The sequence below is a fragment of the Oryx dammah genome, unplaced genomic scaffold, assembly GCF_014754425.2.
Source record: "Oryx dammah isolate SB20612 unplaced genomic scaffold, SCBI_Odam_1.1 HiC_scaffold_18, whole genome shotgun sequence".
In the NCBI taxonomy this organism is placed as follows: Eukaryota; Metazoa; Chordata; class Mammalia; order Artiodactyla; family Bovidae; genus Oryx; species Oryx dammah.
The window spans coordinates 77,777,328-77,794,653 of record NW_024070202.1 but is presented as its reverse complement, the minus strand read 5'-3'; the positions used below and the strand labels follow the sequence as shown (position 1 = coordinate 77,794,653).

The window sequence follows — 17,326 nt, the reverse complement described above, 5'->3', positions numbered from 1 at the left end:
GGAGGGTATTTGCTTTATTTTCATTATTTGCAAAAATAATGTTTTTATGTATTCTGTAACCAAAAATTCTTGAAATTATTTCTACTTGAAACTTTGTTAATATATTTTACCACTTAGGTTTAGTTCTTAAAGTTCTTAAGCTGTTCTTATTTAACTTTGGAAATGCTAAAATGAGCTCATATTAAAGATTTTACTTTTTATTTTAAAAAGTGGATTTCAGCATGTAAATAGACAAAAGTGAACACACATTCAAATTAATAGTCTATCTAAATAAGAATTCCTAATGTGTATAAATATTAGAAACAAAAAGACTTAACTATTTTCAATGAGTCCTTTTCCTCTTTACTTAAATTGTGCTTCTTCTCTTTCCTAGTGCGGCTGGAGGTGAAATCTTTGACCAATGTGTGGCAGACAGAGATGAAGCCTTCACGGAAAAAGATGTTCAGAGACTCATGAGGCAGATTTTAGAAGGTGTTTGCTTCCTACACGCTCATGATGTCGTTCATCTTGATTTGAAGGTAAGAAAACTGAATCATTTTCCAGTCTTAAGGTTGCTGGAGAATCATGCCCCAGATGTGAAATGTTTCACAGTGATTTATTCAGACATTTGTCAGGTCTGTGTGTGTCATTGGGTTACAAGGAAGTAAGAGTTGAATCTTTATTCTTATCCTCTAGCCAGGTTTTCAGGGAGAGGATGCACACGTGTGTACCTGGGAAGATAAATAGTGACATGTTGCCCTAGAAATGGAGCTTCAACAATATTTCTGGGTGGGTGCAGGCTTCCTGGGGGAGACAGGGCTTGAAATGCTGGTGGTGGTGGTGCAGTTGCTCAGTCATGTCTGACTCTTTGTGGACTTCCTGGTCATGCCAGGCGCCACCCACAATTGCTGGGGATCCAGGCGCCACTCACAGTTGCTGCTGGATGGCACGCCCTGACACCTTACCCACACGATGCTATACACACGCCATACTGCAGGAGTGTCAAAAGTGGGCAGTTACACCGCAGGAGACCATGGGAGTGCTTGGGGGACATTTCTTGAAGGCAGGTGTGGACACGTGTGCACCCATGTGTAGTCCCAGGAGGCTGATGCTGCAGTGGCCTTAGAGATCACCTGGTGAAACCCTAAGAGCATGCACCAGGCAGCTGGAGCTCTTGTTTTTTCCCTTGAATGTATCATATGCATTAGAAATTCAAAAATCCTTGCTGCAAGACATAGCCACCCATGCTTCCCGAGGGAACACTTGCCAGGAAGGGGTGGTCTTTGCAGTCCAGGCTTCAGTGAACTCAGACTTTTAAGAAGCCTCAGTATCAGATGTGCAAAAAAAAATCCCCCAAAGTCGTGTTTGTGCTGAGCCTTCTCTCATGTTTGGTTTTACACACTCAACTTTGTAAAATCATACATTTAATTTTATGACATTTTGCTAGTTTTATGATGTAGAAAGGACCTCCACAAACAGAACCCCAATTTAAATAATATCACACCTTTAGGAAATGAGCTCTCAATTTATGACAGCTCCACCTATGACATTATCCAGACTAGGAACTAATTAAGTAGCGAGTCAGACAGGTTGCCGACACCGTGTGTCATGCATCTTTGATGTTACTTGAAAGCAGTCAAGGGTGAATATTAAGTTCTTGACTACCAGGTTCGACTGTGTATTTACACAAGGAAATTATATCCCTTTCTCCCCAATACTCTCAGTATAAATTGTGTTCCTTTCTCCCCAGTATACTCGGTGTAGAATACTTTCCAGATTGAATAGAGGCTTTGATGATGGGCCTTTGATGTTGGAAACAGGACTCTTCCATGTTTCCCAGACCCAGAGGAGCTTGAAGACAAGGTGGCCGGAGGGTTCTCAGCCTCTCTCCTGCCCTCTTGCTCCTCACACACGTAGTCCAGCTCGGCTGTTATTGAACTGTGGAGGGAAAGGTCAGAGGTGGGGTTGGAAAGGCAGCCATGCAGACGGAAATGATTTCTACCAAAAGGTCATTCCCAAGTTGGCTTGCATGACCCTTTTGAGTTTGGACAAAGAGTGTCTACTGTTCTTTTAACAGCCATCTGCCCAGTGACAGTGTGTTTATAATGTTGACTCTCAGTCTTGCCAAGAGCTTGAAAGACTAAGCTACAGAGCTAAATGTATATTAGGTGTGTGCTAAGTTACTTCAGTCATGTCAGACTCTTTGTAACCCCATGACTGTAGCCCGCCAGGCTCCTCTGTCCATGGGATTCTCCAGGCAAGAATACTAGAGTGGGTGGCCATTTCCTTCTTCCTGACCCAGGGATCAAACCCTCATCTCTTACCTTTCCTGCATTGGCAGGCAGGTTCTTTACCACTTGCACCACCTGGGAAGCCCTGTTAAAAACGATAACTCCAATATAGTAACTTTGAGTCATTAGACCATTTTTATTCCCTATGATGATGAAAATGGGCAGTTCTTGTCCCAGAGACAGAAGTTAGTTAGGCAACCATTAGAGTTGCCCCTGTGAAAAGAGACAATTGCAAGAATGGGAAATACACTCTTCATTAAGAACCTGGGCAGTCAGGTTGTGCAAAGACTGACCGATTCACTGAAGACCCTCAGCCAGATGCAGGCAGGCCTCGGAGAAGTTGCAGGTTTGCTTCCAAACACCACAGTAAAGTGAATGTCTCAATAAAGAAAGTTTCACTATCTTTCCCAGTGCCAAGGTTATTGATCACAGATCAGCACGACAAATATAATGAAAATGTTTGAGGTATTTCAAGGATTACCAAAATGTTCAGAGTCAGGACAAAGCTCGAGTCTCAAAATCATCTCAGTAATGTGAGCTGGTCCTGGGCGTAATGGCCTGCTTTTACATCAGCCAGGAGGAGGACTGACCATAAGGTGCACAAATACCAGTCTTAAAATGCAAGGTTGGGGCTTCCCTGGTGGTCCAATACAGGGGACGCAGGCTCGAGGCTTGATCCTTAGTCGGGGCACTGAGATCCCACATATTTCCAAAAAATAAAAGTCAAAAGATAACCAAGGCTGTTTGTGTTCCAGTGGTCTTATATTGGTCAGATCTTTCACCGTTCTGTACTAGGCGTTCAGTCATTAAACCTGCCCCCACTGCCATGTGTATGATGGGAAGGAGAGGAGCAGCCTCGGCATTGGAAGCTGGAACTTTTCCATTTGAGATTTAAATTGATTACTGAAAGTTTAGGCATCAGCGTTTTACTTGAAAGATTGGTATCATGTAACATTTCTAAACAGTTCCTCCAATTTATAGGCAGGATTATTAACCTGTTTCTGTATTTTGACCTGGGTTTTAGTGCATAAAAAGTCAATTTAACTTAAACTTTCATTGCCTGATAAAATGTTGCTCAAAAATTTGTCCATGGTACCTTAAACTTTATTGAGCAGATTAGCCTCAACTTTACAATGGTCTTACCCAGTGGTGACTCTCAGTAAGTGATAAATAGATGATGTGCAGAGGTGAAGATAGCCAGAAAAGGATTCCTCCTTGAAGCTGAGAAATAAGATTACGGGAAGATGTCTCTATTCCCGTTGTCTGAGGATGGTTTGTATGTTTCCTGTGTATTCCACCCCCATTACCCCTCAGTGGACCTTCTTTGTTTCTTTCTACTTGGGATGCATGCATCTTAAATTAGAATTAAGTGTTGTGAGCCATAGCCTTGATCGTGAACTGGATTCTACAAAGAGGAGGACTGCCTGAGCTGTGAATTTTAAGGTTCTTTGTTTTTAGCACTTATTTTCACTTATGGAAGTGGATTTATTTCTCCATCAGAGACTGATAGAGACTATAGTCTTTTATTTAGAGGAGTAAGTCCTACTTTAAAAATGTACTGGTGGTCAAACCAGGGCACAGTTGGTCGAGAGGACACAAAAAAACGTAACTCTGAAATTCCATGAAATGGCTGGTATGAGATGTGTGTTTTCTCTAGAAATCTCTTTCAAGGGTTTAAGGTCTCTCACTTTGGCAGATCATGGACACTTGTGACTAAGCCTCGATTTCAACTACTACGGTAACATTTTAATAATTTGGTCATACAAACACAGAATTTATTGCATTACCACTTGACCAGCAAGCTTTTGAATAACAACTAAAGAAAGCATTTCCCAGGGAATATAAAGGATAAACCAAATGTAAGGGAAAAACATTTAAGGGAATAAATGGCATTTACAGACATCCCCAGAATGAGCATGTCTTATTAATCACAAATGACCCTTCAGATCCAGTGATTAGCAGTACTTCTCTCGGCGTTTTTGGTGTACTGGGAAGGGCGAAGCATGCGCAGTGATGAACATATATTCAGAGCCAAACGCCTCTCATCTAATTTGCCTGAAAAATAACATTCGATTGTAAGTAGTATTTCTTTATTGTAATAAAATTACAGTTGCTTTGAGAAGTAGGGGACTTACAGTCACAGTGCTGTATAGGACTTTTTTCCCTGAAAAATTATCTAGATGCTAAGTAACAAAGAGAACGTGGCTTTCTAAGGAGGTTTATGTTACCAAAACCTCATTGAAAAGAGAAGTTGATTCTAACACTGGTCACTTAAGCTTCTCAATCTTTGGGGGCAGGAGAGTGCTTTACCTGGTTTGGGTGTTTATAACCGTTGAGCACGCCTCTGCAATGGAGACTTCTGTAGTGACAGCAATTTGTTGTTTTAGTTTTTTATTCAGTTTCAGGTGTTTACTGTAGCCAAACTTTTTGTAGTTTAAAAAACAAAACAGGTTTTTATTCAAAATAAGAGATAATACTGGCCACGGTACGGTTTTTTTCACTATAGGCAGAAAAGCCTTAGTTATTCTATGAATTTGTTTTCAGAATAACCTCATTCCATTAATTGCATAGTGGTAATAATTAGCACATTGAGTAAGAGACACTCAGAATTCTCTGACCATTTCTTGGGGTGTCGTTTGAATCTTTTTCCCCCTCTTAAGGAGTTTATGGCTGCACCATCAATCCAGTGCCACTGGCTGTGTGGTGCCGAACTGAAATGGGCTCCAAGTGTGAAATCCACACCAGAGCTCTGAGACTTGGTGTGAAAAAAAGTAAAATATTTCAATAATTTTGTATATTAGTTACCTGTTAAAGGTATGAACTTTTAGATAAATTGAGTTAAATGAATATATTTAATTTCACCCATTTCATTTTACTTTTTGTAATATGAGTGCTAGGTAAGTTTAAGCTGCGTTCTGGGACTCATATGACCTTTCTGTAACAGGACAGCACTGGTTTCAAGGGGATCAGGAGATGTTTAAGCCAAAACAACCGGTCCTGTATCTCTTAGCCTCTCCATTCATTTTTCCACCTACTATAAGCTAGTTTTTTCTCCCACAACTTTACCGAAAGTTACCTTCTCCAAGTTCCTTCATGGTCCTCGTTCTTCCTTTTGTCCTGTTTGATGGAGCGATTCTTCATGGCTCCCCTCCTCTGATGTTACACCTGAGTTCTCACTCTCAGACCAGCTTCTCCTCCTCCTAGATTCTCGTTGTGTCCCCTAAACGTAGTTATCAGCAAGCCTTCATCCTGGCCACATACACACTTCCTCTTGTTTGTGTCATGCTTAATCTTTCCCGTGTGCTCTTGGCCCCAAAGCCCTGTCCTTGGCCTTGCTCTCTCTCCAGATTGACTTTCCAGCTGTCCTGGGTGGTCCTGAGAAAACTGAACAGACGGTCCTGTCTGTGGACCTGGCGGATCAGTCCACGAATGACAGGAGCTCCTTTTGTGTTCCTGCATGTCATCACTCACAATGGCCTGTGCGTTTTGCCTCTAACGTGTGAGATGTCTTCTCTTTTCTTTCATTCCATGTTTCATCACACCTGCCTGTCTCTCTCCCTCTGCTGCTGCTACTGCTAAGTCGCTTCAGTCGTGTCCGACTCTGTGCGACCCAATAAACGGCAGCCCACCAGGCTCCCCTGTCCCTGGGATTCTCCAGGCAAGAACACTGGAGTGGGTTGCCATTTCCTTCTCCAATGCATGAAAGTGAAAAGTGAAAGGGAAGTCGCTCAGTCATGTCCGACTCTTAGTGACCCCATGGACTGCAGCCTAGCAGGCTCCTCCGTCCATGGGATTTTCCAGGCAAGAGTACTGGAGTGGGGTGCCATTGCCTTCTCCATCTCTCCCTCTGGGGGCCTTTAAAAACAGGCCAAAGGCACGTGTTTTAAAAGGCCGTTCCCGGTCGCAGGCGTGCATCTGGCAGCCACTGCACGCGCCGTGCTGTAGGATGGCTCCCTGTTGCCCTTGGGCCTGTGGTCTGTCTTCCCTGGATGCCCTCTTGACCCTCCCTTCGCTCTGCCTCCTGCCAGGTGCTTCCGAATGGCCCGCAGAGCCCTGCGGGTCCTGCCCCCAACCCCATTTCCTGCCAGCCTCACACTTGCCTCTCACCGCTGTGTTTGTCTGCACCTTGCAGTTCTTCCTTTTGCCTCCCCCAACCCCGAGATGCTCCACCATGACTGGCTCCTTCTTAACATTTGTCTCCCTTCAAATACTGCTTCCTTCAGGAAGCCTTCATAGCATCCATACTCAAACATACTTGCGAGGCATGCTGTCACCCTTTACCCACTATGGGTTCTCTGTAGAGCTAAAAATTACCCGGAGTTGTACTATTTATTGGTACTTATTTGACCCTGTTGGAACGGGGAACACATCTTGTTTTCTGCCATTTCCCCTGGTCACAGCTCACTAGGCAGTCCATGAAACTTGGCTGAGTCAGTGGTGAAGTCCTTTTTCCCCTTCAGGGTCTGCTCCCTGGCCTCCTCTGGAACTCTCCAAGGTAGAATCCCTTCCTCTTGTTCATTTAGTGCCCATACGCTTTGTGGACTGCAGTACTTAATGAAGCACAGCAGAGTCAGTTGAGCCTGACAGGCCCATCTGTTTCTCCTCTGATTAGGAACTCAGGACAGTAAGGGCTTATTGTTCATAGTCATGTTACCACCTGTCCTGACACAGTAGAGACCCTCTCAGGGCTTTTTTGTAGAGTTCCCTTTCTTCTTTTCATTTACTCAGTGAATACCAGTGCCTGTCTGCCGAGGGTGGGGCCCTGAGCCTGGTGATGCCACCAAGCTGTAGACTGCCAAGCTGTAGTCTACAGATGCCACCAAGCTGTAGACTCTTCCCACTCACCGCTTCTGAATCCAAACTGTGATAGACCTAAAGCACTCTCATAGTAGAGAAGGGTAGGCAGGATGGTTGGGTCAACAGTAAGATACCTTTTCCTTAAATTTTTGTTGTTGTTGTTTGTTTTTAAATGCCTTTTCAGAGGTTTTTTTTTGGCCATGGAGCACAGGGAATCTTAGTTCCCTGACCAGGGCTCAAACCTGCACTGCTTGCATTGGAAACGCAGAGTCTTAATCACTGGCCTGCCAGAGAAGCCCTACGACCCCTTTTAAAGAGGGGGCCCATCTGACCTCAGCTTCCTGTGTCGTAGCACAGCCCTTCATGACACTGCTTCCCTCCCGTGCTAGGTCCTCTCAGCAAGCTGACAGGAGGCGAAGCAGAACAGAGAAGAGTGCTCTAGGTGGAGGACGGGCAGTGTACCGAGATGCTGTTGTGAGAGAGAGCAGCGCAGGTGTGAGGGGCTGGCAGTGTCCCAGAGCCTGACTTTGCCTGATCACGGGAAGCAGATGCGTGAGGAGTCTGGGGAGCCGGGCCGGAGCTCGCCCTGCTAGGGGCTTCTGGACCCCAGTGAGCAGTGGGGAGGTTATTGTAGGAGCTGGGGACAGCTACTGAAAGGGTGTAGGCATGGCACAGAGGACAAGGACCCTGCTGGCTGCAGTCCGGGCGGTTTTCTGTTGCAACTAAGCAAACAGTGATTGTAGCTGGAGTTAGCAACCTGTGGTGGGAGAGAAGAAAAAGTCTGGAAATGCCTGCATCTAGGATTTAAAGGCAGTAGAATATGGTGACAGAATAGCTAGAAGGCAGAGCAGGGAGAGGGAAGAAAGATGGAGATACTTCTCAGTGTTGTGTCCTGGCGGCTGCGAAGAGCATCAACTGAGATGCCCACAGAGGGGTAGGAGAGTCTGACTTGGGAGGAAAATAGGAGTGGGTCTGATTGGAGCTTGCAGAATTTGAGGTGCCTCTGAGACATCAGAGGGGAGAGGTTAGGTAGGAGTTGATTGAAGAGATCTGAGCCAGAGATGAGGATGGTGACTCCTGAGCTGCGGGTGACAGTTCCACCTGTGATGCGGGTGGGCGCTGTGTGGCAGGAGTGGGGTGACGGGACGAAGGCGCCACCAGGTCAGGCTCTGGGGACCCGGCGATTAGCGGGCGGCTAACGGGAGACCAACAACAGAGGAGATGGCAGCAGCCGGAAGTTGGGAGGAGAGCCGGGAGAAAAGGAGTTCACAAACAGGGAAGGAGCAATAGTGTCGGGTGCCACTGAGAGGGTGCGCAGAAGAGCACCCCAGCCCTCTAGTGACCCGGGCCGCAGACGAGAAGATGGAAGTCGGATGGAGCAGCCAGGTGTGAGTGGAAGGGAAGGCGGATGACCATCAGTACCACCCTGGAGAGCACAGGTGTGACGGGGGAAATAGGAAATTACTGTAGAGCAGTTCGTCTTGTATAAGCCTTTGCAGAGGAGACCCACGCACTGTGCCTGGAGTGAGAGGCTAGGATAAATTTGTCAGGCAGTGCAGAAAGGGGCTTCCCAAGCAGAGGTGAGGCCCGAGGTGTGTACCGTGTGTGTTGTTTAGGGACTACAGCCCGATCTATTGGGAACAGATTCCCACAGAAGCCCCTGGAGCGGGGTGTGGCAACTCACTCCATTATTCTTGCCTGGAGAATCCTGTGGACAGAGGAGCCTGGCAGGTACAGCCCATGGGGTCGCCAAGAGTCAGACATGACTAAGTATGCACGCTTCTCAATTTATGTTTGGAAATATTCTTAATAACGAAAGACAGTAAATGCAGACCCTTTATGAAGCAAATATAAAGTCTTTCACATCTCATACTTTATTTTAAAAAATTCTAATGAATCTTACATTCTAGTCCATAATATATCTGCTTGACTTTTCACGCCAAAGTGTCTTCTTCAAATGAGTGAAAATGGCTCCAGGAATATGAAGCTTATTGATCCTGTGGATTTGGGTAGTGCTCACCATCACCATGTGCATCCACCCCCTACCCCCACTCCATTGGAGTTTTGTGTGTTGCTGAAGAATGGCAGCTGGACAACATAGGGAGAATATCGTGATCAGACTTGCATTATGGGAAGATTATTGTATGAAAAGGATGGCCTGAAGGTAGGGAAAACTAGAGACGCAGGGTTGTGTCCAAGTAGGAAATAATGAAATCTCAAACTTTAAGCGGAGGAGATGCTGAGGTCTAGGAACTAGAATGAGCGTGACTGGTGGCTTCATTCGATCTGACAGTGGTAGAAAATGGAGACAGAATTTTATGATGATTCCCACTGTTTGACTTGGGCATTGAGACAGGGATCTGTAACCAGAAGTGTTTACTGCATTGAAGGCCTTGCCCCGAGGCAGAAGCTGAAGGTGTGGCACATTTCAGCCAGCTGAAAAGATCTGATTTTAATTGGTGCTGTGAGTCTGGAGAGGACTGAAGCTTTGCTGGTAGATAAAGTTGCTCAGAAGTAGAATGCAGAGTGTCAGGAGAATGTCAGTCAGCAAGAGATCTTGAGCAACACCAATACTTAAAAGGAGGACAAAGAAATCCCAAGAAAAGGATTTATAGAGAGGGATCCATAGAAGGAGGGGTATATCCAAGAGGGACTGTAAGGATGTCCACAAGTTCCTGATTGTCCAGCGGTGAGTGCCTGCAAAATAGTGCCTGCAGGACACCCGGATGTGGTGGGCCTTCAGCTGTTAAAGATAATGTACCCTTAGTGAGACCAGACTGAGCTGAGGGGGCAAATCCCGATTCAGCTGGCTTGAGAAGTGCTCGAAGTGACCTTGCTTTCAACAGCCGAGCTTTGAGGGAGGGAGTGGATTGGGTAAAGGGAGATTCAGGTCATAGGGGAGGGTTTTTTCTTTTAATAAGTGGTTTGGTTTTTAAGATAGGAATAGATGCATGTTTATGTACTGAGGAGAAGCTAGCATCAGAGAAGAGACAGTACGAAGCCTCCTGCCTTACACATAGGAAGTGTGCTGTAAGCAGAACTGTTTAATGAATGACTGTCCACTGGTAAATTTCTCACTCTCAGTTCCACAGGTAAAATCTGTATGCTTTACAGGCTACCTATTCTTTTTGCTCTTCATACACAATCATGATTTATTAATTTGGGGGTGTCGTTTTTTAGCCTCAGAATATTCTGCTGACAAGTGAATCTCCACTGGGTGACATTAAGATAGTGGATTTTGGTCTTTCGAGAATAATGAAGAAGAGCGAAGAACTCCGAGAGATCATGGGCACTCCTGAGTATGTGGGTGAGTATTTGTCAGAGCGGGGTGTGTCTTCTGTTTAGGGACAGGCATCGCCTTCGCTGGGGAGCTCACGTGTGGTGTGATTAGTGGTGGGGCCAGCCATCCACTGTGTTGAAATTCTGCTGTCAGAGAGCCCTTCCTTTGAGTTAAAAAAACGGAAAACTTTAAAGAGTAAGGTACCAAATTGGTGCTTCATTCTAAGTGGAGTGGGCTTCCCTTGTGGCTCAGCTGGTAAAGAATACCTGCAATGAAGGAGACCTGAGTTCGATCCCTGGGTTGGGAAGATCCCCTGGAGAAGGGAACAGCAATCCACTCCAGTATTCTGGCCTGGAGAATTCCGTGGAATGTATAGTCAGTCCCCGGGGTCGAAGAGAGATAGAAAGAGAGAAAGAAAGACTGAGCGACTTTCACTTCACTTAGCAGTATAGGATATCAGGTTATCTGAGGGTGGAAGGATATTGAACAAGTAAAGGACCTGTTAAGAACTTCAAGTTGGTAATAAACATCGTGAAAGTCATTGCAAGGCCTGTGATTGCACGTGTGTGGGAAATACCGGGTATTCTGCTACGTTGATACAGAGCTGAAAGCTCCTGGCAGAAGGAGAAAGGAGAGAGCTGTTCAGGTCATGACCCGTGGCTTCTAGGTTGGTAGATAAAGTAAACTAACCTTTTTTTTGATAGACAAGAAGAAAGGTGGAGCACAGAGGGATTAGTGGTTTGAATGAGGTTTAAAAAAGAGATTTCTATAGAAGAGCAAAGCAGTGAAATAATTTAAAGGTTGTGACTGGGGATTACAGTTTTATTTAAAATCTGAGTAGAAACGGCTCTGTGATGACAAGACCTTGGATATAGCTCTGGAAGTTCAGCTTCTTTAGACCAGGGGTCAGATCCCACAGGTCATTGTGGAAGCTGCCTGGGATGATGGCAGCCCTGGAAGGATGAGGATGGCTTTTGTGGCCGCGGGTGAGAGCTGAAGATGAGAGAGAAGACTGTGGCCCTGTCTGGGGGGAAAGGTTTGCCTTCAGGCAGAGGTGTGAAGAGGATGGGGAGTCTCCTCCTAGAAGACCTGGAAGCTTGGCAAAAAATAGAATGAGAAAGGAGAGTGCTATGTAGAAAGGGAAAAAGGATTCCAGGGCATCCAGAAAGCCCCAGGGCACAGTTAGGGTTGAGAAAAACAAAGCCAATAGGGCTTTTTATTTAATAGATAGCACAAAAAATAATTTGAAATTTTAAATTGCTTTCTAAAGTCCTGTGATTTGAAACAGCAGACCCTTTATTAAGTAATAAAAGATATCACAGGCAGGAAAACACCATTCAAATATTGGTTTTTTGGGGTTTTTTGGTGGACTAGAACACTTAATTTCCTGTGTGCTGACTGATAATGCCTCATGACCACAGTGTAAGGGTTAGGAATGTGGCTTAATGTGCTGCTTCAGGACAAGTAGCCGGATGTGTTAGCCAGCAGTTAGTGGGTGGCCTTGTAAAGTAGAAGAAACACAGATGACTGCAGACTAAAGGGCTATGGACTAAGATGCCAGCAGGAATTATTGCACTGAATGAGTTTTGGGCTTTGTTTGCTTGTTTTCCAATGTTTTCTGCTCTGTGGTAAATTCTCAATTTTCTATCAAGAGCTTTTTTCCCTCCAAAAAAATAAAACTTTATTATAAAAAAAACAGTATAAGCCCAGTTGGGAAAAACGGAAAATGATCCAGGATATAGTACAGAGAAACGTGAGGGCTTTCCTGCCTGCCTTCCGCTGGCCTGCCCTTTAAAGGGGAGCTGGAGCCGCCACTGCCCCAGCCGCCTTTGCCCTGGTGTGCTCTGCTCCACGCTGGTGAGCCCTGTGACCTCAGTACCCAAGCCGCTTTGTGCCACACGCCTCTCTGTCCATGAAACAAGGCTGTGCAAGTGCTGCCTCATTGATCTGCCCAGTGATGGTCTTCTGTCAGTGTTGAGCACATCAGAAACACTCAGAAAAGTAACCAGTGTTACCTCCTCCCCCTCTGCCCACCATCTGCTGCTCTCTTGGCTGTTTTACTTTTTCCCGTCCAGTAATTTGGATTTTATGCATTTGATTTTAAATTTCCTAGTAGTTTCTTTTGAAACGTTGAAGTAATATTCATAATCTGTTTCTCAGCTTTGCGTCTTCAGATAGGAGTTGAGGAAATCAGCCCTCCCCACTTCTCCCCCTCATATCCTCCCCCTCCCCCACCTCCTCCCCTCATATTCGGGGGCAGGTTTGACCCCAGCTATTAATGCATGTGCCACTTTGAGTGTTTTGGTTTTCCCTGAAACATTTTCATTCCCTTTCTTATTGTAATTACCACAGTTTTTTTAGTCTTTGATCTGTTTTTAAATGGATTCAGTTCTTAACTGTCTTTGCCATAGCCTGGCCTTCTTATCTGTATACTCATGAAAAAGAAATCATCTTTGGGTTGACTGGCTGTATCAGTGAGTAGTTTCCAAGGAGGATTTTCCTGAATTTCCCCTGTGGCCTCACACACTTCCCTTCCGTTGCCTTGTCTGGGTGGCAGCGGTCTAGTTAGACCGCAGCAAAGCAGACTGCTTTCTCAACCCCGCGGAGCGGTCCTTGTTTTCTGCGCGTGATGCATGTCATCTGAAGATGCCCAGGGTGTTTTCTACCCTTGTTAACTTTGAGTTACGGGCATTTTAAAGGCTCACTCCAGCCACGGCTTAGAGTAGATCAGAGGCAGGTCCAAAAGGGGTCTGGGGGTAAGTACTACAGACTCAAGGCAAGATTTAAAAGCAGGAACCTGTTAGAGCTGATGCTTGATTAGATAGAGGGGGTGGGGGAGTAAGTTACCACTTTATATGGTAGTATTTATGTATTCAAGTTTTGTTTTTTTAATTGCTAGGATCCAGCATTGGAGGTTAGAAGTACAAAAGGGAATTAAGCAAGTTAATTACAAATGTCTAGTTAGACTTTACACTAATTCATATTAGTTTGATTTATACTGTGAACTTACTTCATTTTAGCCCAAACCTTGATAATGTCATATAGTTTTGAGTATTTAAATTTTTATCTCGAACAGCAAATTTGACATTTTTCCACAAAACTAAATATTTTCTTTTGTTTCTGCTACTAGCTCCTGAAGTTCTCAGTTATGATCCTATCAGCACGGCAACAGATATGTGGTAAGAATCATTGATGAAAAATTGATCAAATCAGTTTAAAGAAATGAATCTGATACTGATTTTTCTTACCTCTTCACTCTGATTTAGGAGCATTGGAGTGTTAGCATATGTCATGCTGACAGGAATATCACCTTTCCTGGGCGATGATAAACAGGAAACTTTCCTCAACATCTCACAGATGAATTTAAGTTATTCTGAGGAAGAATTTAATGTTGTGTCTGAGTCAGCTGTTGACTTCATCAAGACACTTTTAGTTAAGAAACCTGAGTAAGTATTAGTCAATACTGATCTTTATCAATTTTTGAGCCATCTACTCTGAACAAAAGCAGATTAGCAACTGAAACCCCAAAATGAAGACATGAAAACATAGACATAAAACCAGATTAAAATCTTTGGCTTTTTATGTCTGTTGAAAGAAAAGTGGCAGAAATGAAAATGTTTTCAGAAAATGTGAAAAGCACCTCAGTGTAACAGATATTTTCCATCTGTTCTTCGTCTTTCAAGGGGGCTTTTCAGAGATAACTTGCTTAAAATACTATTTTTCAGCATTGTGGGGAATGGTTTTTGCAAGCAAATGCTAAAACTGCGTTTAATTCAGGAACTACAGAAAGAGTTTTACCAGCTCTTCATATGTCCCCAAATATAATCCCTTAGGCCTGATTTACGACTGAAGTTTTAAGCCATCTTGTCTTAAGTGTAAACTGTGTATCCCTATCCAGAGATCGTGCCACTGCAGAGGAGTGTCTGAAACACCCATGGCTGACTCGGAGTGGTGTTCACGAGCCTGCGTTCAAGGTCAAAGGGGCCTTAGAAGAAGCACATGCCCTCCAGGAAGCAGATCCTGTGTCTGAAAGTAATTCAGATACTCAGAAGCCAGAAACCGAGGAATCCGTCCTAACAGAGGAGCTAATTGTAGTTACTTCATATACTTTAGGACAATGCAGACAGTCTGAAAAAGAGAAAATGGAGCAAAAGGCCATTTCCAAACGATTTAAATTTGAGGAACCTTTGCTACAAGACATTCCAGGAGATTTTATCTACTGAGCAGTATTTCCCTTTAGAACTTTAACATTTCTACATTGGAAACATTATTTATGGACTTCTGACCAAATGGTACATGGACTGAAAATGGATGACCAGGTATCAGTGATAGAAACTTAAAGTAACTTTGTCAAACTTGTAGAGTGAGAGAAATCAAGCCAGATTTATCAAGTGGCCAAGGAGGAGGCTTCCCGGGTGAAGTTACCTTTTTCAATGTTCTTTTTAAGAAGGGAGATGTTTGAACCTTTTATTTCTGCATCCTGCTTCTCCAGAATGATAATTTGTATGCAAAGACATCTGTATTCACTTTCTATAAAAATCCAAGTAAAAGTGCCAAAATTAACACCTGTGTAAATCTGTTTTGCATTATTCATATGTATATCTGCATATATATATATGTTGATACCTTTACTAAAATTGATACTTTTTCACTTTGGGTTTTTTTAGAGGGAGTAAGATTTTAAGTATTTTCCAAATTTTTGAGACCTAGAATAAATCCACTAGTTTAAAAATGTTTTATTTATATATTACTGCTTTATGTTGATTTAATTTGGCTTCTGTTGTCTGTTTTTTTCTCTAATGCTTGTCACCCCATCAATGAGAAACCTTGGCCAATTTGTTTGTCTTCAGCATCACTAGTAAGAGTGGTGTGACTTTTCACCTCTGAAATGGTTATGGTTTTTAAGGCCAAGGTTAAGTCATCCTATGATACTCCACCAGTGTCGGCCTGCGTCTCCTTCGTCACGCCTTCCTTCATAGGCGCATCCCTGCCTAGGACTGTCACTTTGGTCTCTTAGGAGAGTCACTGCTTACATGATCGGATCAACACAATGGTGCTTTGGTCAGTGAGAAGATGGTATGATGCTGTTTTTGTTAATAAAATCCCTAGGTGTCGGGAGAAGAAATAACAAAGCATATTCATGCTGACCATTGAGCCTCTACTTCTGCTGAGTTGTATTAGCCCCCAAGCTATATTGGGAAAACTTACAAAAAGCCAGAATATTTCTAAACCTTTACTTTGTTCATAAGCAGTTTGACTTTGGAGACTTGGTCATTAGGGAGATACCCTTCCATGTCCCCAAAAGACTTTGAATATACTCAGTAGCATTTATTTAGGGTTGACTACTTCAACTGTATCTGGGCCCCACAGTGAACAGTAAATTCCTATTGCATTAAAAAATGCAAATGTAAAAGTGGATGCTGTATAACTTAAAGCAACTAAATATCCTTCTTACATGGAACAGTCTGAGAGTCTTTATTTATCTTGTATTAGGTCCTAGTATCAGATTAATACAACCTGTCTGTGACCCGTATGCCGTGTGTACACGTGTGCTCTGTACTGTGAACTACTCAGGCCGGTCCCTACACAGTCTGCCAGGGAATCATAGAATGCTCTCTTCCCAGCCTGGTTGCTCAGCTGTCAGCATCCGGATGAAGGGGGCACCGAGCCATCTTATTTTAGGTCCGTGCAGGGTACCAGGCTGGACTTGGACATGCCTGGTCTCCGTGGGCTCCCAGTCCTGCCATGTGGGCATCGCAGCCTCTGTTGTTCCAATACCATCTGATGAAACTGATTAGGTACTTCGAACCCTTGGGTTGCACTGTTTTCTCACTAAATTGGTATATTGATTTGTACAGTTTCCTAGAAACAAGCATTTCTAAACAAGCTCTAGAAAGAGGAAGAGGAAATTCTGCTGCAGTGGCAGTTTTTAGTGAAAACACACGGCCGCAATGCTAAGTCTCAGGTAAGTCTTGAGGTAAATTATAATTTTAGTCAAATTTTTATAAATATCTCCGAAAAAAATAGGTGAGAAAAAAAATACCCAGTATTTGAACAATGCGGTTTTATACTTGATGGATTTGTTCAGGTTTAAAATCAGAATCATGTGGACCACAGTTTATAGACTTTTTCCAAACAGTTTTAAAATTGTATCCATAATGAATACATTTAATTGCTGTATTTGTAAAAGAGAAAAGAAGTATTTTCTTTTAGCTGGACACTCTGTCACTTGTAGTACACTACTATCCTTAGCTGCTTTTGTGCCTTTTTTTTTTAATTAGCATATTTTTACTTTAGCATATAAGGGTAAGTTTCTTTGATCTTTCTGATAGGTCTGATGCATTTAAAAGGTCAGGTTTATACAATGCTTTGTTATTTTTAAAGCCCAGTACCAATTATTTTATTGGGTCGCAGAAACCTGAATGGCTCTGAATGTATGTCAGGCTTCATTCAGTTCCAACAGTATCATCCTCAAGCGCCTCCAGCTGCCTAGATCACGCCTGCCTGTGATGGAAGCAACAGTGTCAAGTCAACCGTTTGAATTCGTAGGGTATTTTGCTAATATCTTTCTTAAATATTTGCTTTTGTGTCTTGAAGTGAGAAATTGTACAGCTTCTTTAGAGCACACTGGTAAAGGATGTATCGACACTTTTCGGTTTCTGTAATGTAAGGAGAGCATTCAGTCTTCACAATTTTGGACCAAACCTTTCCATTACTTTATTTACCAAATAGCTCAGCACTTACCTAAAGCTGTTCATATTAATTATTTCTTTTCACTAGTTTACAAAGGACTAAACTAGACTATTGAGTTATCCATGTAGTTTAGAAATCCAGTTTTAATTATAGTAAAATTCAACATTATATTTTAGCTTGATGAGTTGCTTATGAATTATGCAAAATGTACAAGTGGTTTCAGTCAGTTGGGAAATTGTGTCCTAATGTTCCATTTTGTTTTCACCTGAATAGTAGACTATGGCTT

General features: G+C 43.4%; 1 protein-coding gene across 1 annotated transcript in view; it reads left to right on the top strand.

Annotated features, from left to right (window-relative positions):
• The window catches only part of STK17A (serine/threonine kinase 17a), a 40,718-nt gene extending 24,910 nt beyond the window's left edge, over positions 1-15,808 (top strand). Inside the window, exons 3-7 of the mRNA XM_040260568.1 lie at positions 374-518; positions 10,248-10,374; positions 13,478-13,526; positions 13,614-13,793; positions 14,246-15,808. Coding sequence (XP_040116502.1) covers positions 374-518; positions 10,248-10,374; positions 13,478-13,526; positions 13,614-13,793; positions 14,246-14,570 — 826 coding nt within the window. The 3' untranslated portion in view covers positions 14,571-15,808. The remainder of the gene's footprint in view (positions 1-373; positions 519-10,247; positions 10,375-13,477; positions 13,527-13,613; positions 13,794-14,245) is intronic.
• The last annotated feature ends 1,518 nt before the right edge of the window (positions 15,809-17,326 follow it).